Source organism: Perca flavescens, chromosome 12 (genome assembly GCF_004354835.1).
Source record: "Perca flavescens isolate YP-PL-M2 chromosome 12, PFLA_1.0, whole genome shotgun sequence".
In the NCBI taxonomy this organism is placed as follows: Eukaryota; Metazoa; Chordata; class Actinopteri; order Perciformes; family Percidae; genus Perca; species Perca flavescens.
Genome location: NC_041342.1, coordinates 3140651 through 3163601, shown reverse-complemented (window position 1 = coordinate 3163601; position 22951 = coordinate 3140651). Strand labels below are relative to the sequence as shown.

Here is a 22951-nt window from a genome sequence, read left to right as displayed (position 1 = left end):
ATCCAACCTTTAAGGACACCAATTTTCTTTGTGAATGAATAATGTATCGTAAATAAATACATGTTCTTCCTTGAAATACAGGGGGCATAAGTATACACACCCCTACGTTAAATTCCCATAGAGGCAGGCAGATGTTTATTTTTAAAGGCCAGTTATTCCATGGATCCAGGATACTATGCATCCTGATAAAGTTCCCTTGGCCTCTGGAATTAAAATACCCCCCCCCCCACACACACATCATCACATACCCTTCACCATACCTAGAGATTGGCATGGTTTTATTTCAGTTAGCATAATTGAGAGATGATTTTATGGAAAGTAAACCACGGCAATCGTGAAATATGGTATGGGTATGTTATGCAAAAATGTAAAAATAAAAATCTGCCTGCCTCTATGGGAATTTAACGTAGGGGTGTGTATACTTATGCCCCCTGTATTTCAAGGAAGAACATGTATTTATTTACAATACATTATTCATTCACAAAGAAAATTGGCGGCCTTAAAGGTTGGATTTTTTTAATTAAGGCATTAAGATAAATTTCCAAAAGATGATTTTTTTATTGCTCTTTTTAGTCAACTTTAGCATGGGTTCATAAACTTATGAGCACCACTGTATGTTTAGTTGTACAGTCCTGCCTAGTGTAGCTTTCAAACATACTGTATATTCAGCAGCGAAAACATCAAGGGAAGACAGCTTACAGGAACTACATCTGGGAAGGTAGGATTTATTTCAGAAGTAAGATTTGTGGAGTAAAGATTAAAGCAAAGATCAAAGAGCCCGAAATGCGGATAAACTCAACATCTGACCAGATGAGATTTTCAATATCAACTCATATTTAACCTGGGCTCTAATAAGACGACTGCAGCGTCTCTACACAAACTCATGCTGGGAGGGAACACTCTGTACATGCAGCATGAGAGCACATGAAAGTGAGGGGAATTAAATGGAAAATCAAAGCAAGCATCAAAGGCAAAGTGTGCGGCTCACAATACAAATAACCTCAACGGCCTAACGGGGCTCAGTGGCCGGCGCAAAGTCACCGTTTCTGGGTTACTGGACGGGCAGCGGGGGGTGGGGGGGGGGCGTCCACGATCACGGAAGGCTTGTATCACGAGGACGCGCCGACGGTGTTGTTGTCATCACTTAGAATTCCTCATGGGGGAGACAGAAACTATGCACTATGGCTTTAAGTAAGATTTGTAAAACAGGATTTTTAAAAAGATATGAGTGTTTTGGCTTTGTACTAGAACATGCTTACATGCTTTAATGTTCAAAAACACTTTGTCTCATTGTCTGTCTGAATATACCTGTATTCCCCCTCTGTCTGAAACGCTCCGTTTTTGCGCCTGTCTCTTTAAGCCCTCCTCCTAAAAAAGCCCAGTCTGCTCTGATTGGTCAGAGTGTTTGGGTCTTTAGCATCTGCGCTCTCAGCCTCTCTGCACCATCATCGCAGCCGGGGAATCAGTGTAACGGCATTGAAGCGACACTTTATATATATATATATATATATATATATATATATATTCACTCTGTGGATTGAGCATTTTGATACTTTCACAGTATTTATATAGCACCTTTGCTTTATAATAAAAAAAGACATGGTATTTCACTTTTTACAATATGGGACCTTTTAAAAGTTATTTTTGATGCAGATTTGAACATGTCTACTGGTTGGAGAATGACTCATTAAAATAGTTTTTTTATTTTTTATTATTCTGTTATTTCAAAGTACTTAGTTTGCCCTTGCTGATAAAATCACCAGACTCGCAGCTGACTGACAGAACAGACACAGATGTGGTTCTCAGCACAAAGTCTAAGACACAGTTTTAACAAAATACAAACAACTCTCTTTGTGCTGCATCGTTTCAATGAGGCTCCCATGTTTTTGTGCCTCCCCCCCCCCAACCTGCAAAAATCAAGGTCAGGAAAATAACCAGAGTTGAAATCAACCATTGCCTCGAAAGCATTCACATTACAGCAGGTTTTCTTTTAAACTAAATGGGAATACTGTGTCTTATGATACCGCTCGCAGGATGTAGAAAACACATCTTAACACACCAGCCAACAGGGCATCAATAGACTACTGCTTATCTATCCAGAGCAGGCCATACAACAAGTTATGTTAAATGCTGCTTGCAATGAAACTGCTGCGTGTGGATATTTTACACCCACAAATATCAGGCAATAAAGAAAGTGGAAAAGCAATCACATGGCTTATAAATCCATGCAAAGCAATAACTCGGGTTATTAATCGGAACAATGTAATTTACTGCCGTTTAAATCCGTACAAGGAATAATTAAGGCTCATTCATACAGTTTCATGAATTATGTAAGAGAACACTGTATCTTAATTTACAAAACCAAGCACTGCATGTGATAACATACAGTAGTTTGTTTATTCAAAATGCACAGAAGGATTAGAAATCCAAACAAAAGTTCTTCCTTATGAATTTGTCGAAGGCAGGATTACGGCTCATGAATAACATGTACATAATCAGTCATGCTGTGGTTTATGATTGCATACAAGCTGAGCTGATATGAATGCTTATTTTTATATATACAGTGCTCAGCATAAGTGCATACACCCATGCTAAAGTTGACTAAAAAGAGGAATAAAAAAAATCACCTTTTGGAAATTGATCTTAATGCCTTAATTAAAAAAAAATGAGGACAAATCCAACCTTTAAGGACACCAATTGTCTTTGTGAATGAATAATGCATCTTAAATAAATAAATCTTATTCTTTAAAATACAGGGGGCATAAGTATACACACCTCTATGGGGTTACCTTCCATAAAATCATCTCTCAATGCAAATCAAACTAGCTATTAGGCTAACTGAAATAAAACTATGCAAACCACGTAGGTATGGTGAAGGGTATGTGATGATGTGGGGGGGGCTATTTTAATTCCAAAGGCCAAGGGAACTTTATCAGGATGCATAGTATCCTCGATCCATGAAATGACTGGCCTTTAAAAATAAAAATCTGCCTCATCTGCCTATGGGAATTTAACATAGGGGTGTACTGACTTATGCCCCCTGTATTTTAAGGAAGAACATTTATTTATTTACGATACATTATTCATTCACAAACAAAATTGGTGTCCTTAAAGGTTGGATTTTTCCTCATTTTTTTTTAATTAAGGCATTAAGATCAATTTCCAAAAGATGATTTTCTATTCCTCTTTTTAGTCAACTTTAGCATGGTGAGCACACAGCATCACTTTGAATATAATATTGTGTACTTTATATTGACATTTCAGGCAATACAGTAGCTGCTCTAAATAGCTTTCTTATGGACACCTTTAACAGAAAATACATTACACTTGCTACTGTTTTTACACTCAATTTGAAGGGTGGAAATTCTTTATTCCTGCCCTGTGGAATCAAGACCATCAAGTCCAATGTCTTAATACAAACATTCATTACCAAACCATTCTGGGAAATAACACCAGCGCATTTTCATGCAAACACACATCTGTGAGACTTACTCCAGCGTACTGTACTGATAATTTCAGAGGTAAACACATGCAGGTTCAGGGTGATGGTGGTGACATCACAGCGGATTATTCAACCAAACAACATTCACCTGGATTTCCCTGCTGCCGCCTTAAAGGTCCAATGTGTAGGAATTTCTCCCATTTAGCGTTGAGATCATATATCGCAATCAACTCTCTGACCACGCAGTTCAAAGTAGGTATTCCAGCTACGGTAGCCTACACTCTTCAAAAAGCCGGTCTCTTGCTCTTTTCAATATCCTTTTTCTTTTTCTGGGAGAAGAAGAAGAAGACTCCTGTTCGTGAAATTTGGATTTTGAATATGTGTGGTCCTCCATGGTTTCTTCTTGAAACTTGGCAGGGGCCGGGAAGCTACGATACCCATTAGCAGCATTAGCAGCCCCTGTGAGTTTATCATGTGACAGAGAAAACGCGAAAGGCGGAGCAGTATGTCCTGTATGTTCCTTACCGGCTAACGTACAGTATTTTAAGATGGCGCATGAATATGTCTACCCCAGTTCATGCAAACGCAAATGTAAAATTTCAAGCCAATAGGAATACTTGGAATTGATGGCGGAGGTAAATATTCATGAAAATGGACAAGTTGGTGAACAGGCGACACAGATTTTGATAATGAACAGCTAAACACACTGGACCTTTAATCCAATCTCATCCCTGATTGATGATTTGCTTCCCCTCCACGCTGTGTGTTTGTTTACTCATGTGAAATGACAAACAACATAATGTTTGCAGAATGATAACACCTGATAATAAGGTGATGGATTTTCATTATTTTCCCCCTGTAGCTCTAAGGAGAGGTCACAGGGAGAACTCAAAGTGTGGTATTGAACAGATGTTGAGATCAACAGGGCTGCAGTATGGATGGAGTTTGGTTCAGAGACTCTCGGCTCGATGGTGTTTGGTTCCATGACTGCCTAATGAACCCCTTACACAGGTTCAGCTTCATTTACAGATTATTTAAAGACCCTCACTGCAATAAATCACATCACACACTACACTAGATGTTACTGCTCCCTGATGCGTGCTTGATTTATTAAAAAATGGTTATAGTTCGTGGTCAGAAACCATCGACTCAGCACATTCAATACTGCTGAGCAGCATTTAGCCAATAGCAGTTTAGCACTTTGAAACATAATATTTATGTTCCTCTGCGAGCGAGTAGGACTCTGTAGGAGGTCAGAGCTGCTACAGTCTTAAGGCTTGTTGACTCTCAGTCTATGCAGAGTTAATTAGCCTGTTCTCATGAACCATTAGTTCAAAAAAATTTCATTTCATTCCACTTTTTTTTCTGTATTCACTACATTGACGGCCGCTGTATAAAAACACGGCTGGCTGCGTAGGGAGGATGGGTGGGTGTTACATACAGGACTATAGACTTTCAGTCAGGAAATGCATGTTCTTGGGAGTGTTTTAATACAAACCAGGATCTTTTTCCTAATCCTTACTAGTCGTTTTGATGCCTAATCTTAACTGTCGTTGCGGGAAAACGCTCATATTTTGTGGACTAAATTTAACTGTGATGTCTGCTGAAATGACCGGCAGCTCGCGGTGCTCTGTACCCGGCTCACAGTCACCTGTTTTCGGGCACCTGAACCTCCAACTACCTCTGATACAACGGAGGTCTGTAGCCGGGGTCGCGAAGCTCCGTAGCGGCTTAAACAACTAGCAACTGCTGCTCGGCTGCTCGGCTACCAGAGGCTGCACACATAATTAAATTGAAAAAAATTATTATTTTTGTTAATCTTTTGTCCAGGGACTGTAGATGAAAATGGCTAAATCTGGCACATTTACATGTTGGACTCTGTACTCATGTTGATTAATGTGCTTTGTCCCTTTTAAATAAATAAATAAATCTAAATACTAACCAGAAATACGACTATAAATTTCAGATTTTCATAAATTTTTTATTAATGTTGTGGGTTGTATATTTTTTTAGTGTATTGTTTAACTCTGTAATGTGTCTTTCAGGATTTTGAACAGCACTGTATTAAAATTTTATTTTAATTTAATTTTATCATTGTTATAAACCCCGTTAGCGGTCTTTACAGTTTTAATTATTATCAGTGATATATCTTAACCCGATTTTTGTCCTTTAACTGATAAAAAACACAAATGATTGACTTTGTTCTAAGGTTTTTGCTCGTCTATTTTGCTGTTGCACCTTTGGATACTGATACTTCATTGCAATTCACATCTACTGTATGTGGTGATTGGGTGTTGATTATTTAGATTGCTAGTACTCAATTTGGTGTTTGGTGCTTTAAGCCCCCAACGCAAATGACTTGTCATGTTTCACAGAGTACTGCCGGATGTGAACTTTCGACAGAAACAGTTTTTCTGCCTGCAGAGATTCCAAGAGTATTTGACTAAAAGTTCTGTTATCAAGCAGCAGACTTCAAGAGAAGCTGCAGAGACAGAAAGCGATGAACTACGTACTGGCTTTGGAGAGCGAAATGCGAGAAACAAGAGAAACGCGATAAGAGAATCCAGTATGTGCAGGAGCTAGTGCCTGAGAGATACGGAGAGACACAAAGAGACTCCAGTTCCAGAAGGCAAGAGAAAGGGCCTTGAAGCCTCCAACAGTGAAACTAATGAGGCCAAACTTCACACACAAACCCACACACACACACACACATTTGTGCTACAATAATCTGTGTGATCATATATAAATATATATATATAAATAAATAATCAGACTAGAGAATAAGGAGAACGCCAGTCTCCTCACCTATGAACAGCTGGCTGTTGAGCTGGAGGTGGAGGTGTCCGTCAGCAGGAGCCTCCTGTGTGGCGACAGGAAGTTCATCCAATCGCAGCGATGCCTCCTTGACGTTCCGCTCGGCTCGGACACGATGCCACCGGTTGTCATTCAGCGGCACTTTGGACTCCATGCGAACCTCCAGCGGCCCGTTCCCCACATCGAAGGAGAAAAGCACCCGAGTGGAGGCTGACAGAGGGGAGGAGATGGGGGGGAGACAGGGAAGAACGGGGGATAACAAGGAGGGGGATTGACGTAGATAATGGAGATGAGAAAGGAAAGGGGACATAGGGATGTATCAAAACATAATTAAAGTACTGTGTGAGTGTCATATCTAAAGGCGTATTGGATTGTCATACCAACCAATTTCAGCGCACATTGTTTGCCAAAAAAAAAAAACGCTATAAAATCTGTTGAAGCAGATAGTCTAAGGATATTTTCAAATTCTTCTTCCACGACATCAAACTGTCACAACAAACCGCAGAACCAGACTTAATCAATGAGGTAAATTTAGGGCTGATCAACCCAAATAATATTCTATAAAAAGTTTTTTTTTTTCTTGGATTAAGCAATGCCACATCTAAAAAGTAACGCTCGTATCTTTGTGGAATGTTAAACTTTACAAAAAGAAATGGAGATCCGATATTGATGAGTCCTGCTTTTGTTTTCACCCTTCTCTTGAGACAAAGAAGAACGCAGAGACCCACAAACCAGCATTTCACTTGTGCAAACAGGACACGTCTGCAGCCTCTGAATTAGTGAGAATGACTACTGAAACCTCCCTTTGTGATTTAAGCTGAAGGAGGCAGGTGTATTTTTTATTTATTTTTTTACGTAAAAAGCTGGCATGGATCTTTACTTTTAGTTGCATATTTTCACCGTTTTTACAGTCCACAGACCTGCCAGTACTACAAATTAAAAATGAAGGCAGAGGCTTTAACAAGCAGCTAGGTTGGACTCAAGTGTATGGAGACCAAACAAGCAGACTGGGGGGAATGTAGGGCTCCCTGGAACGTAGTTTAATTACTCCTTCACAACAAAACAACAAACACAAAAAAAAACCAATAGAGCTTCTACTGAGACACACTGCGTACAGTTCTCAGGGGATAACAACAAAGAAAAGACTACAGAGTCTGGCAAGAAGTTAGGTACTGATGAGGTGGAAGAACTAGACTGTGCCGTGCTTCTCTCCAGAATGCTAGACCGTTCTTTATTTCAGATCGCTAACCCTTGATGTGTGAAAGCAAAAATGACTCTCTTCTGGGCCTCCTGGCCTCAGCCAGTAACATAGTACACATTGTACAGTTTTAAGGTAGATTGTAGATATATATTTTACATTTAAAATACAATGTCTCAATAGTGATAAAAAGGTGAACAATGATGATACATTTTACGGATAATTTCTCTGATATTTTAAAAAGTGGATGATGATTTGAACTCAACTTCTCAGTGGCAAATGATCCATGATATGTGTATTATAACATAACTGTCGTGATGTATTGACCTCACACCTGCACAAAAAATACATTATACATGATAAAACATATATTAGGCTCATTTATTGTGACACATTGTTGCCATAAGTTACACTACATAGCTGTACAGCACAAAAAGTAGATATAGCGTTTGCATATAGCTTCAACACTACAGAGTAAAAATGCTTCTCAAACTTTAATGACCTGATACTGATGAAAGAGGCAATTGTGCACAACAAGGACTTAATCAATTTTAAAACACCTTATTCCTCCTTTATTTAGTTTTTTCAGACTTTTAATTTTGTGAAATTTTTGCTTATAACGGACTACTTTTTAGATGCATTTGTGCTTTATTTTGGAGTATCGCTGAACTAAAAAGGTTCTGAATAATTCTTCCAGGACTGCCCTTCTATTAGCCAAGTATGCTCTCTGAGCCCCAGGATCAGCACCACGGCCAGCGCCTTGCTGCTGCCCTGTTTAAGCACCATGGACAGCACCTCAGTGCTGCACTGTCTGGATTTACTTCCCTTCTGCTCAGCTCGCTCTGTTCTCTCAACACCATCACCAGCAAAAGATTTAGGAGAGTGCAGGCGAAGCAAACCATCGTCCGTCATGTTGTGCTGGCGGAAGGTGAGGATGTATTACTATGGGAGTACAGAGTCAAACCAAACACTGTCCCGGCATCCCACAGTAACTTTATTAGGAAATTGTTCTCAGCCACAGTGTTACAAAGCCATCTGAGGGAGCCGGCAACCGAGCAGCAGTATTCTGAGCTGGAACAACCACACTGACAACAATTTCCCCCGAGGAGACAGGCTGCTGGTGCAGCACTGTCCCTGTATTAGATTCTGTGTGTGTCCCTTTTAATCCCATTTCTAAAACAAGTTGCTCTGAAATGCAATGCAAAAAAAAACAAAAAAACAAACCGAACCAAACTAAGAAGGTAAAGTAAGGTAAAAAAGCTTCAAAAGGCAACTAGAAATGAGTAGTTATAACTGATTCAAGGCACCTATACAAGCCGTTCTGATGGGCCACACCACCGCTGCCCATAAATGTGTAGCTCATACCATCCGCAATACTGCCGTAACCATATAACCACAAGGACACCTTGTTGGGTAATACAGCTATATTTCAAATGACACAATTTATGGCAGGTTGTAAAGAAACACCCCACACCCGGCCACATTTCCACGGCACCCATAAACTAAATAACACCCTGATGGTAATTACTGTCATAATGTAAATGAAACACTATGGGGCCCGTAAATGTGTGCATTACACAAGAATCAATCAACAGGGATTAATGGAGGGTCGGGGGCTGAAATGCCCCCTGAGAGTTCATAAAACAACTGTCGACATAAAACACACCCTGCAAGGATTATGATGAGTTCCTTTTATATGGATTTCACCTTGGTTGCATTTTATTTAGTTGTGTTGTGAATGCAATGTTGTCCCATGTGATCCAGCATACGTTATCCACAGAGGCGTATGCGATGCATTCAACTGTGTTCTGCGGGAGTATGGCGTTGTATACTGTACGTGCCTCATTCCTGAGCGAGTAACTGTACAGTATCTCACAAAAGTGAGTACACCCCTCACATTTTAGTAAATATTTCATTATATCTTTTAAAGGGACAACACTGAAGAAATTACACTTTGCCATTCCCATAGAGGCAGGCAGATTTTTATTTTTAAAGGCCAGTTATGTCATGGATCCAAGATACTATGCATCCTGATAAAGTTCCCTTGGCCTTTGGAATAAAATAGTCCCCTATCATCACATATCCTTCACCATACCTAGAGATTGGCATGGTTTTATGTCGGTTAGTCTAATAGCTGGTTTGATTTGCATTGAGAGATGAGTTTATGGAAAGTACCCCATGCCAGAAACAGAAACCTATTCCATTTGCGTGAGAGGGGTTATTGTTGCACGTGAATATGGATAATAGAAAACATGCAAATACATTTATTGAGCACGGAAACAGTTTTTGTTTGCTCAAACGAAATCTTTTTAATTTCTGTTCAAAATGTAATGTAATGTGCTTGCAAAATATAGTTATCTGTGCTCAAAACATACAGTTACTTGCTCAGGAATGAGGCATATATATATATATATATATATATATATATATATATATATATATATATATATAATGCCATACGGGGGAAGGAAACAACGGAAAACAACAAACAATGCAACCTAGAGCAGATCAAAATGTTGGAAACACGCAAGCAGCACCAGAAGACAACAAGCCATACAAACTCCATACAAAGCAGCCTGTCAATACCAAAAACTAGATTTCATCCAACCTCATAGAGTAAGGATAAATACGGATGGGTAAATATTACCAACCTCTACTGCAACAATTTTAATCCCAGCACTCGGAAACAAATCATAAGGATATGAGTGTATATATGTTTTGTGAAGTATGAGTGTTCACAGTTCAATAAAAAAATCTATAAAAACAGCGCCAAATGAATCTAAAAATCAGATAAAAAGAGTGAAACAATTATACTCCAAAGTTTGCATCACTATTAGACTCATCATTAGAAATAAAAGAACATTCTTTTAGTTTTGCCGTCACACTATAAATTACACATAAACTATAAAGGATTTTAAAGGAACACGGCGACTTATTGGGACTTTGTCTTATTCCCTGTCTCCCCCAGAGTTAGATAAGTCCATACATACCCTTCTCATCTCCGTGCGTGTTGTAACTCTGTCTGACGCACCCACCGCTAGCCTAGCTTAGCACAGATCCTGGAGGTAACCGGCTCCATCTAGCCCACTGCTCCCAATAAGTGACAAATTAACACCAACATGTTCCTATTTACATGTTGTGATTTGTATAGTCACAGGGTGTACAAATAACAAGGTCACATGACACACAGCCATCTTCTAACCGTATACATGCTGGGAACTATATTCTCAGAAGGTGAAGCACTGCTACTTCTGCTACTTGGGCTGAGTGATTTGCTCGCAGCACCTGAGCCCCGTGGTGAGGAGCAGAGAGTTCGCCTGGAGTTCGCTCAGAGTTGGAGTAATATCACTCCGCCCAAGTAGCAGAGAGTAGCAGTGTTTGGCCTTCTGAGAATATAGTTCCCGGTTAGAAGATGGCTGTGTCTCATGTGACCTTGTTATTTGTACACGCTGTGACTATACAAATCACAACATGTAAATAGGAAAATGTTGGCGTTATTTTGTCACTTATAGGGAGCAGTAGGCTAGATGGAGCCGGTTACCTCCAGGATCTGGGCTAAGCTAGGCTAGATGGAGCCGGTTACCTCCAGGATCTGTGCTAAGCTAGGCTAGATGGAGCCGGTTACCTCCATGATACGCACGGAGATGAGAAGGGTATGTATGGACATATCTAACTCTGGGGGATACAGTGAATAAGCTAAAGTCCCAATAAGTCGGCGTGTTCCACACACACACACACACACACACACACACACACACACACACACACACACACACACACACACACACACACACACACACACACACATATCCCCTTTAACTGTGTTTTCTTTGGATTCAGTCTCTGTCCTCCAGCTCCTACTCACAGCTCAGTTCGATCCGGATGAAGTCTTTGATGCCCAGGTTTTCCAGAAACACGCCAGACGAGGCCGTGGTTTTGAATAGGAAGGAGATATCTGCACTCAGCTCTCCGTGAAAGGTGGGGAAGTGGAGGTACGACGTCTCCCTGTCAAAAAACGCTGCGTTCCAAAAGTTCTCTGAGAAACAAAATGAAAGCTTTCTTTAAATAGAAATCAAATCAGAAAAAAAGTAAAAAAGTTAAGCTAATTAGCTGAAAAAAACAATGGTGTACAGTAATCTGACTGTTTTGACTTTTGTGTCTTGAGCTTTAAGCAGGTAATTAAAAACGATAATTACAAAACATTTGAGGAGAGAAAAAAACAGTTTTAATGATATAATGTTGCCCAGTTGACAGCTGTTATAAAAACATTAACAATGCCTAGGGTTTTATATTCTCTAGTTTTGATGTTATGCAGATTACACAAACAAGATAGAACTTGTTGACACATTGGTGAGCTTTAAAAATATCGGTAGGTGGACAGAGCCAGGCTCCATCAGCCGTTTCCAGTCTTTATGCGATGATAGCTAATTGGCTGCTGGCTGCAGCTTTGTGTCAAACAGACACGAGAGTGGTATCAATCTTCTCATCTAACTCTCTACCGAAAAAGTAATAAAAAGAGTATTTCCCAAAACATCAAACTGGTGCTTTCAAAGCATCTCTGGGCCTGACAAAAACTCTGTCTGTGTTGTATGAGGATTTGTTTTTCAAATAAAACCAGCATTTGTTTGTCTGTCAGTCATGCACTTGCATTTTTTTTAAGATAAGATAATTTTTGGCATTTTATGCCTTTATTTGTGAAAGGACAGCTTAGACATGAAAGGGGAGAGATAGAGGGGGAATGACATGCAGCAAAGGGCTGCAGGTCGGAATTGAACCCGCGGCCGCGAGGACTGAGCCACTGTATATGGACTTGTGCTCTACCAAGCGAGCTACCCAAGCGCCGCAGTCATGCAGTTTGACAGAATAAACATTTCCGTGAGAGGAAGGATTCTGTTGTCGTGTTGTAACTACTGTCGGCAACTGGACTACTTTTTAGATGCATTTGTGCTTTATTTTGGAGTATCGCTGAACTAAAAAGGTTCTGAATAATTCTTCCAGCACTGCCCTTATATTAGCCAAGTTTGCTCTCTGAGCCCCAGGATCAGCACCACGGCCAGCACCTTGGCCCGGGTTGGTGGTGGTGCCCTGTTTCAGCACCACGGACAGCGCCTTGGCCTGGTTAGTGCTGCTGCCCTGTTTCAGCACCACGGCCAGCGCCTTGGCCCGGTTAGTGCCTCTGCCCTGTTTCAGCACCACGGCAAGCGCCTTGGCCTGGTTAGTGCTGCTGCCCTGTTTCAGCACCATGGGCAGCACTTCAGTGCTGCACTGTCTGGATTTACTTCCCTTCTGTTCAGCTTGCTCTGTTCTCTCCATCACCAGTAAAAGATTTAGGAGAGTGCAGGCGAAGCAAACCATCGTCCGTCAACTTGAGAACTGGGTTGGACTTACTGTCTCCATGACAACGGAGCGGGCCCACCCTGTAGGCGGCATCTGACCCGGGCCTCTGGATGTCACCCAGCACCAGAGACCTGACAGGGAGGCTCTCTTTATGGGCGAGCAGGCCCGAGTCTTCAGCCCTGCAGGAAAAGAAAAGACAAAGGGAAAGAAACAGTTTAACAAAAAAGAAGAGATAGGAGGAGATGGACAATTAACTAATATGTCTTAGGTGAAAAAAGGTGGATGGGGAGAATCCACAAACACACTCTGCTCACATAGCCCAAAACATGATCATTTGCTCGCAAAGATGTGTGCTTGTTTTTAATGTTACATCACTCTTGTGACAATGTTACACGCTGTAACTAGCTGATGCAAACGTTGCAGAGGGTAGGTGCAATCTCACGGGGACCTATTTATCCCCAAACCAAATTATAGCCATCCTGACAGTCAACATCCATCGCTGGCAGTTTCTGGAACAGCTACTCTCAAAACAAGACACCTCCTGTCCGTTTACACCCACACACAGCTTCACACACTTAAGATAATCATGCTGTTAGCCTGGCTGCTGAGGGAAGTTTTGTATAAAACTACATCCAGGACGGGAAGCGAGCAGGGTATACAGCACTCATATAGAGTGTGATGAAATATTGAAGAGCAGCACCTCCGGTCTGTAAAAATAGAGCTGGCATTGCACAAACAGTTTGTACTGGGAAATGAAAATTCAGGGAAAAGTACTGGCCCGAAGGCCAGAGGAAGATCTGACTCCAGTTATCTATGCACTCTCATGCCCGCGCATTGGTTAATGAGACTAATGACACCAGGACTCAGGGATCAAAACTGAGACAATAGATTAAAGTCAAGAAAGTTTGAAGAGAAAACGCAAAAGTGGCGTTGCATTCTCACTTTTTATTCTGCGTTTAGACGAGCGTTATAGAGGGGGGGGAATCTGCGTGCATATGGTGCGCAAAAGTGTGTGAAATGCGATCCACCAAGTCCGCCAGCCTGCATAGAACCTTCCTTCTACTTGTCTTCCTCTCCTCCTCCTCCTCTCTCCCTCTCCTCTCCCTAGTAGCGCGAAGCGAACAACAAAAGCTGACAATTTAGTCTGGACAGACGAGGAGGTGGAGTTATTGCTCCAAACAATGCACACACGCAGCACACACACACACACACACACACACACACACACACACACACACACACACACACACATGCGCCGCACACACACACGGCACACACACATGCGGAAATGTCTAAATTGTTTCTACGATTGGAGGAGTGTAGCAATGCTTCTGTCTCCAAAGCCAGATAATAAACTCATTAGCTCTCTTTTTGAGTCTTGTCTTTTTGTGTCTTCCTTTCCATAGTCAGTTAATGGGCCCCTACACACACACACACACACACGGCACACACGTACATGCGCCGCACTCACACACGGCACACACATACACACACACTCGCACAGTGCGTCCAAACAATGCACACACACGCGGCGCATACACACACACACACACACACACACACACACACACATGCGGCGCACATACACACACACTCGCACAGTGCGTTCTTTTGCCCCGTTTTTAAGATTTCCACTCTGGAGGGTGGTTTGACTTATTTTTGCGTTTTTAAGCCCCCAAAATGTCGTTTTCACCCGTGAGCGTTGTCGTGTAAACAGGGCCTCAGTTTCCCTGACCGCAGACAAAGTATACGGAGTTCAAGTCAGGAAAGTACACACACACACACACACACACACACACATTGACCCGAGAGCTCCCCCCCCCTCCCGTTCCACTTCACCGTCTGGTACAGAAAAACACACACTCACATTCCTGGGCTATAAAGGTAATCAAAGCTTAAGCTAACTATCTGTGTGATCGAGTCTATACATTATACAGGGAATACAACTTTAATACTGAAAATAACACATCTATATTCTAGGAGGAAAGGTACATTTTTTCCTCTACTCAAATAAGCTAAGTCCATTTGTTGTTTGCTTCACTGCCAAAGTTACAAGTCCGTTTTCTAAAGGTTTCTGCAGGTAAACAGTCTTAACTCGTGTGAAAGATTACATTTTGGGCTTTTCCGCCTTCAATTACGACAGGACAGCTTGGTGAGAAAGGGGAGAGGGAGGGGGGAAGACATGCAGGAAACCGTCACAGGTCGGACATGTGTCCGTCGGTGCCTCTTTGGCAGGTGTTTATGTATCATATAACAAATCAAATAATTTCAATAGAACATTTCTTTCCTCACTTTTCTTTAAGTTAATCTCTCTTAATTAAAAATACTATCCTCTTTAATAACATGACTATAAAATCCGTTTTAAAGTCTCCTATCTATCTTAGTTTTTTTATACAAAGACCTCAACAAGAGACAAAATATGTAATGATACATGCTACATTTCACATTAAAGGTGCCCTGCCACATGTATTTGATTACTTTGTGGTAATGTCTGAAGTTCTACCATGGACTCTGTAACATTTTTTGTGGAAGACTCAGCTCGATTTCTGCCAGTTCTCATTAATATTCAACAAGTTAAGCTGTTTGAATCTGATTAGCCAATGAGAGCCTGGCTGTCAGAATCCTTTACCCAGCGCAACTGGGCAAGCTCATGAATAGTAATGAACTCAGGCAACATGATGTCAGACTGCCCAGCTTTTGTGATTGGTCTGATTTCTCTGCTTATTTCTGTTCAGTGGCTAGAGCTGACAGAGGAGGTAGCAGTTCATTTTCACATTCACCACATAACACAAACACATATGGACCTGACATATTTCAAAAAATGCAAGGAAAAACGGCAGGGCACCTTTAAACTAAACTGATAATCTTGACAAGATTACTTTTTTCTAATTTGTAGAATTTTTAGTGCTGGAAATCACAGCTTTTCCAGGCAATGGTCATCATGTTGTAGCAGTTCTTTTTGTCCTTCTACTACTTCCTTGTCTCCTGTTGTTTTTGTTATGGAACATGAAGCTTGAACTAACAGGAAGCAAGTCACCCCGAAAGAGCCTTTATCATGTGACTATAAATGTGGAGAAAGATGAAATATACATAAAATACAAATATGTGTTAAGTGATCATTTCAGTACCAGTCCATGCGGTCAGCGTCACAGTTGCAGTAGTGTTGTGGGTCCACGCAGTCGCCCTGCAGGCCGCAGACACACTGCTGGCTGCCTGGATGAGCTCCGCCCCAATAAGTCTGCACCTGACCGGGACCGGGACCACCGAGCCACCAGCTGAACGGAGAGCCCTCTGAAACACACACACAACACACACATCACACACACACACACACACACACACACACACACACACACACACACACACACACACACATGCACACACACACAGCAACAACTGATACATATGTCATGTATGAGAAAACATTTGGTTCACTTGAGTCTTACTATTCTCAGTGGTGGAATGTAACTAAGTACATTTACTGTACTCGCGTACTTATGTACTCAAGCACAAATGTTGAGGTACTTGTACTTTACTTGAGTCTTTTCATGCCACTTTCTACTTCTACTCCGCTACATTTCAGAGAGAAATATTGTACTTTTTACTCCACTACATTCATCTGTTACAGCTTTAGTTACTAGTTACTTTACACATTGAGGTTTTTTGCACATAAAACACATATAGTTTATAAAATCTCATGTTTGATTCTAAAGTAAACTAGCCAACAATATAACGGCTACAAGTCCAGCTGAGATGATGAGACCATTAAACACACAACTGGTTGGATCCTTTACTCTTTCTACAATGGGAGGAGAGTTCTGCATTGACTACTTTTACTTTGATTACTTTAAGTACATTTTCCTGATGATACTTACAGACTTCTACTTAACCCTCCTGTTGTCCTTGGGTCAAAATTTGACCCGTTTTCAAATTGTCTATATCAAAAATATGGGTTTATTTTTAACCAAATTACTCAAAAAGAACATGGATGGTTCCCTACAACGCGTCTTCACTTGTACAATTAATGATTGAATTTTGAGTGTTTTATTCAATTTTATAGCTTTTGAAAAAATAACTGACTAAACTTTGACATTCACCAGTCACTGATTATACATCAACGTGCTCTCCTCTAATATTAGTCAAAATAATTCATAAATTCCGCTTTTTTAATTGAAACATTAAACACATAAAAACAAGGCTTATTGACCATGTCAAACGTTGAAAAAAGTGACTAAAACATTTGAATAAGTGTTAAAAAAGGGACAAAATGTCAGAAAAAGTGTTAATTTTTCTATGTTGACCCGAGAGGACATGGTCGGTGGGAAGACAACACAAGGGTTAAGTAACATTTTCAATGCAGGACTTTTACTTGTACCAGAGTATTTTCTACAGTGTAGTATTAGTACTTTTACTGAAGTAAAAGATCTGAATGCTTCTTCCACCGCTGACTATTCTGTTCAATAGTGTTTTTACTCTTCTAAAACTCCAGGAAACAGAAATGTGTGCTGAGAGAAAACAGCTAACTGCTTTACTGTTTAAAAGCAAGGTGATAATCATATTTACTTCTTCCCCACATTTCAATTCTAAGATTTGAAATGTGACAAAAAGACAATTTTAAGATTGTAATAGAGTTTATTTTATATTGGGACACCAGGCTTTTTATATTTTTATAATTTTATCTATTACACGACTGTTTGTATATATGTATTTAGGCATGTGGGTGTTTTTTATTTTATTTTTATTTTTTTACCTTGATATTTCTCTGGGAGAGACACCGGAGTTGTTGTGGAGTTGACCTTTTATTTAAAGTTTTAAATTCCCGCTGTCCTTCCTTTCCAGTGGTTCTTTTAACCTCCTTTTAATATCTGGACGTTTTTTTAAACAGCCCCGTCTTTTTTATGTGTGGGACTGTTTGCTTTCTCTTCACTCCCGCTGAGAAAGCCGCAGAGTATCTTAATATAATAAAACCGAAAGCTTTTTGGACAAAACATTGAGGCCATGAAATAGAAAAAAATAACTGCTATTGTGTGTTGCTAGCATCATTGAGTTTGGGTTGTGAAAGGTCCATCCATACTTCGTTCCAAAAAATCTGCGAAACTTCTTTACATTGCTTTTATTTCATTTATTTTACTGAAAGTTTTTCCACAAATTTTTCCTAATGCCCTCAACATGTACTGCTTATTTCTTGTGATTGCCTTGTACAGACTGCAGTTTGTTAACTAATTAGCCTACAATTTATTGTAAGCCACTCTAAGGGCCCTATCTTGCACCCGGCACAGCGCTGCGTGAAGCACGACCCAAGTGTTACTAGTTTAAGACCGACTCAGTTGTCAATTTCCCATCCAGCGCCAACGTTGTTTAAATAGCAAATGCACCTGCGCCCATCTTTGCACCCATGGGTGTGCTGGTCTTACAGGGAGGTGTGTTCAGGTGCATTCTGGGCGTATTACTATCTTGAGGCAGCGGGAAGTGATCTTGCCATTGACCAACAACAACCTGGTCTAAAGTCAATAACGCAGCATTTCATTGTTATTTTAACAGCGCATTAGTGAAATGCGCGAGCACACTATGCCTGTTACACACACAGGGACATGCAGCAGCACATAAACATGCAAAAGATAAAAAATAAAAATATTAGAATACAATTAATTGGGAGACAGTTTGGGACAACATTTCCCACTGTTCCAAGAACCCAAATCAGCAGATCCACTTCAACATATGCCATAGGACACATGTGTCAAAATCAAGGCCCGATGGCCAAATCACACATTCTGTTCCGGCCCGCATATCAATTTAGGTTCACAATACATTTTGGCCCACCTAGCACAATTTGGCAAATTTGCCGACTTTGAGACTCAGAAATTCCCACAGAAGCAGAGAGTCTGCATAGTCAGGCTGTGAAAGAGCTTGTTGTGCGTCAGCTGGGTGGTAGCCTACTTAGAAAATGTAATCATTGTTTTGCTTGATTTGCAAAATTTTAAGATGGCTTTGGAACTTTTTTGCTGACTTTTTCAGGGTTTTATGTGGACCAAACTGTAAGTGAGAAGACTATATGAGACATACAATAACTGAGTCAAAGATATTTTACTTTTTCAATAAAATAAAGCATGTCAATAAACTATACATGTCTGGCCCTTGATGTGATTCTCTTTTTCCAGTGTGGCCCTTAGTGAAATTGAGCTTGATACCCATGCCCTAGGACATTGTTCTCTTTATTTATATATTTTATACTGTCCAACCAGTAAAACATGTCCTGTTCTGTAGACATGGTCCTTATTTATATATGTTATACTGTCCAACCAGTAAAACATGTCCTGTTCTGTAGACATGGTCCTTATTTATATATTTTATACTGTCCAACCAGTAGAACATGTCCTGTTCTGTAGACATGGTCCTTATTTATTTATTCATGTTGGACCAGTCCAATATGACCATCAGTTGAAATAAACCTTGTGTTGTATTTGTTATGAGTGTTTTCCCATAACCTTTGTAATTTTACAAATGTTTAAAAATATCAATTCTCTGAGCACCATGGAAGTCCTCTTTCACATCTTTCCTTCTCTTCGTTTCATGTTTCCTATGTTTTTTTTTTTTTGTCTGACAACAATCTTTGAAATCGGTCTAGTATTAAAGTGCTCATATTATGCAATCTTTTTGTGTTGTTGAGCTCTCTGTTTTAGCTACCGAGTGAGACATCACACTTCTATTCCATCTTTGTTGGGAGTCGCACATGTGCAGTACCTAGGTAAGGACTACTAGCCAGTCAGAAGCAGAGTATGAGGGCGTGCCCTGACAGTACCTAGGTAAGGACTACTAGCCAGTCAGAAGCGCAGAGTATGAGGGCGTGCCCTGACAGTACCTAGGTAAGGACTACTAGCCAGTCAGAAGCAGAGTATGAGGGCGTGCCCTGACAGTACCTAGGTAAGGACTACTAGCCAGTCAGAAGCAGAGTATGAGGGCGTGCCCTGACAGTACCTAGGTAAGGACTACTAGCCAGTCAGAAGCAGAGTATGAGGGCGTGCCCTGACAGTACCTAGGTAAGGACTACTAGCCAGTCAGAAGCAGAGTATGAGGGCGTGCCCTGACAGTACCTAGGTAAGGACTACTAGCCAGTCAAAAGCAGAGTATGAGGGCGTGCCCTGACAGTACCTAGGTAAGGACTACTAGCCAGTCAGAAGCAGAGTATGAGGGCGTGCCATGCTAGCAGCTAGGTGAGCATTATAACGTGTGTTCCAAAGTGACCACGTTAGTCTCTGAAGTAAAGGCTGGACTACAATAGAGCTGTTTGGAGCAGTTGGTGAACAGTGTTTTCTGTTGGAGATGGTAAGTCCCTTTGGGGGGGACTTTGGGCTTTTTCACTTTGTAAACCTATAACATGCACAGAAATGATATATAACACAATAAAGGAAAAGGGGAAAGCCGAAAAGCATAATATGAACACTTTAAACAAGACCGATGCAGTCAGCAGTCAGCAAAACAAGCTGCAATGTAACGATAATGGGCAGTTGCCCACCTTCACTTTGCGTCCACTCAAAGTGCCGTTTTTGCCAATGCCGTTTTCTATCGAGATCAAGGAATAGTGTTTAGGAAAAGACATAGGATGCCATTTCTTTGACTTTTCAAGTGCAGCCCTGGATAAACAATCAGGCTTTACCTGGAGTGTTGAGGAGGCGGGACTTCCTGCAGTGGTAGGACAGTTCCTGTTCACAGTGCTCTGACTGGCTGATGGCGGCCAATAGCTGCTCCTCTTCAGTCGAGTAGTCAAACTGGACTGAATGCTGGTTTACACCTGGAGACGGCCGGACTCTAGTCAGCTCGGTGTTGTTGTGCTGGATCACCATCCACGTGTTCTCCTCTGTAGACAGACACACACATACACACACACAAGGTAACACAGCAGTTACTATGATGCAAATTACACTAAATGGTCAGAAGTACTGTAGCTTCTGCTTGCAACGTAAAGGGCTTAAGATCAGGAGGGGAAGTTATTCTTCCCATCTGTGTTTTAACCTTCATAGTTACTTTTCTCCATTTTTAATAAAATTGTTTGTCTTAAAGTGAAAAACTGCTGCACAGTGTCTCGCTTCCTGCTAGTATAATTATCCATTCACAACGTTTTGGTTTGCTCAACCTTCATCTGGTATGTGGTAAGCATCGCAAAAGTTCAATACTGTATATGCGCATAGATTATGGCTAAATTAACCAATCAGAGGACCACAGAAATTAGTTCAATTGTTTGAAACACCTTGAGCAAACAAAAACGCACACACACACACACACACACACACACACACACACACACACACACACACACACAGCGAAAAACATGTAAGGACAGAAAAAATAAAATCAACAATATTCTTTATCATCACGATAAATGATATCAACCACCAAGACGTATACCGACAGGGAGATGAATGTGCGAGAGAGAGATTGAGGTAGAGAAGGGGGACAGAAAGGGGGAGAGCCTCTTGAAACAACGGGGGGATGGAAGATAAAGTGTAATCGGAGCGTGACGGGAGCATCATCATTCACAATTATGTAAATGTTAATCTTAAGAAACGTTGAGGGACAATGGGAGGGTGAGCGTGTGTGTGTGTGTGTGTGTGTGTGTGTGTGTGTCACCTGTCATGTTGCAGTAGACCAGCTGCGGTTTGATTGGTCCACTGCCGTCCACGTCGATATAAAAATGTCCCGACGTGTTGCCGTCGTGCTTGTACGCCTCGCAGGACTGCTGGTACACAGCTGGGAGGAAAAATAATAAGATCAGCTCAACATGAATCACATCCACACCAACACAGGAGCTGTGGGGGGGACTACACACTGTGGAGGATCATGACTGCTGCCACCACTGCATCGCCGTCTCATCAGACCATCATCTGAAGTTTTATTTTTCAGCAGCAGCGTGCCATAAAGTGAAGATGAATCCAACTGGAGAGGACAGTAATGACTGATGGGAGTACAAAGACTCAATATAAAACATCAGACCTTTATCAGCCCTGCCTCCTTCTCTCTTTCTCCATTAGTCTTCCTCTGTCCTCTCTCTGACACACGCACACACACATGCACACGCACACACACACCAGTGCGTCCTCTTCAATCAAAGAATCAAGCCCTTCCATATCCATATCTAAAGGTTCCCACACTGTGCGCTCTGTTTATCTCTCTTCTCCTCCACAGCCAAACACCTTTTCTCCATCACATCCTCTCAGTGTGGTTTTTCGAAAAAAAGGTTTTCACTGACACATCAGCAATAAACATGAGACCAGAGGTGAAACTGTGTGTGGAAACCTCTCTCCTCCTTTGCTTTCAGGATTTGGACTCGAGGGAATCGCCACAGAACCAGTAGATCTCACCAAAGCTCACCCTCACTGCTGCTTTCATTTATCCAGTCAGTATTTGGCAGTTTAGTCACGGCTAAACTCTCACTCTGACCTCCATCATATCACTCACATACAAACAGGTTTTATAAAGCGGAATACTGGGGGCAGGCATCACGTTAAGCTCACAAAGGGGTTGTTTAATTTGAAAAACCCATCACTGTAATTACCTGTGATTGGCAGATTGAAATTCAAACTGTAAAACTGAGCCGCTTTGCCATTTGAAGCAACTTCAAAAGTCTCTTAAATACCCCTGACATGAATGACTTGTACATAAAAGCAGCAACACAGAACTATGAGCGGTCTACAAACGGTTCCATTCATTCATTTTACTTCCCTGTAGTGTTTTGCTGGAAGTCTTATTTTTTTATTTTCATTTCAATTGCCTTTTTGCTGTAAAAGTAACTCTATGTAAAAGGAAATTAATTATCTGCCTTTCCTGCACTATTTCGCTCAGATTTTGCCTCTCACTCGATTTTACTTTCTATCTGTCACAGCTCTCTAACTCTTTCTCCAGCCACGTCTCCTAGAAATCCCATTTATATAGCGCAAAGCTGCAACAGCAAATACATTTTGAAAGCAACGTAATGCTGACTGAATTGGGTTTTACATCAATAAGTCAGGAAACATTTGACTGACAACACATGGCATGTATCCACTCCTGCATTACAGTATTCACTTGTAACGACTAAAGAATGATATAGAACCTCATTCTCATCTTCATCAACATGCTTTTGTTGAGAGAAAATAAAAAACCTGGTGCACAGATTCAGGTGTGGA

The 22951-nt window shown here is 41.0% G+C and overlaps 1 protein-coding gene across 1 annotated transcript in view; it reads right to left on the bottom strand.

The window, feature by feature from the left end:
• Positions 1–22951, bottom strand: part of LOC114565155 (contactin-associated protein-like 4) — a 160646-nt gene that overhangs the window by 26354 nt on the left and 111341 nt on the right. Inside the window, exons 12-17 of the mRNA XM_028593043.1 lie at positions 21417–21536; positions 20446–20646; positions 15920–16082; positions 12843–12970; positions 11320–11490; positions 6248–6466 (exon numbers count right to left, since the gene is read on the bottom strand). Of these exons, the coding sequence (XP_028448844.1) occupies positions 6248–6466; positions 11320–11490; positions 12843–12970; positions 15920–16082; positions 20446–20646; positions 21417–21536 (1002 nt within the window). The remainder of the gene's footprint in view (positions 1–6247; positions 6467–11319; positions 11491–12842; positions 12971–15919; positions 16083–20445; positions 20647–21416; positions 21537–22951) is intronic.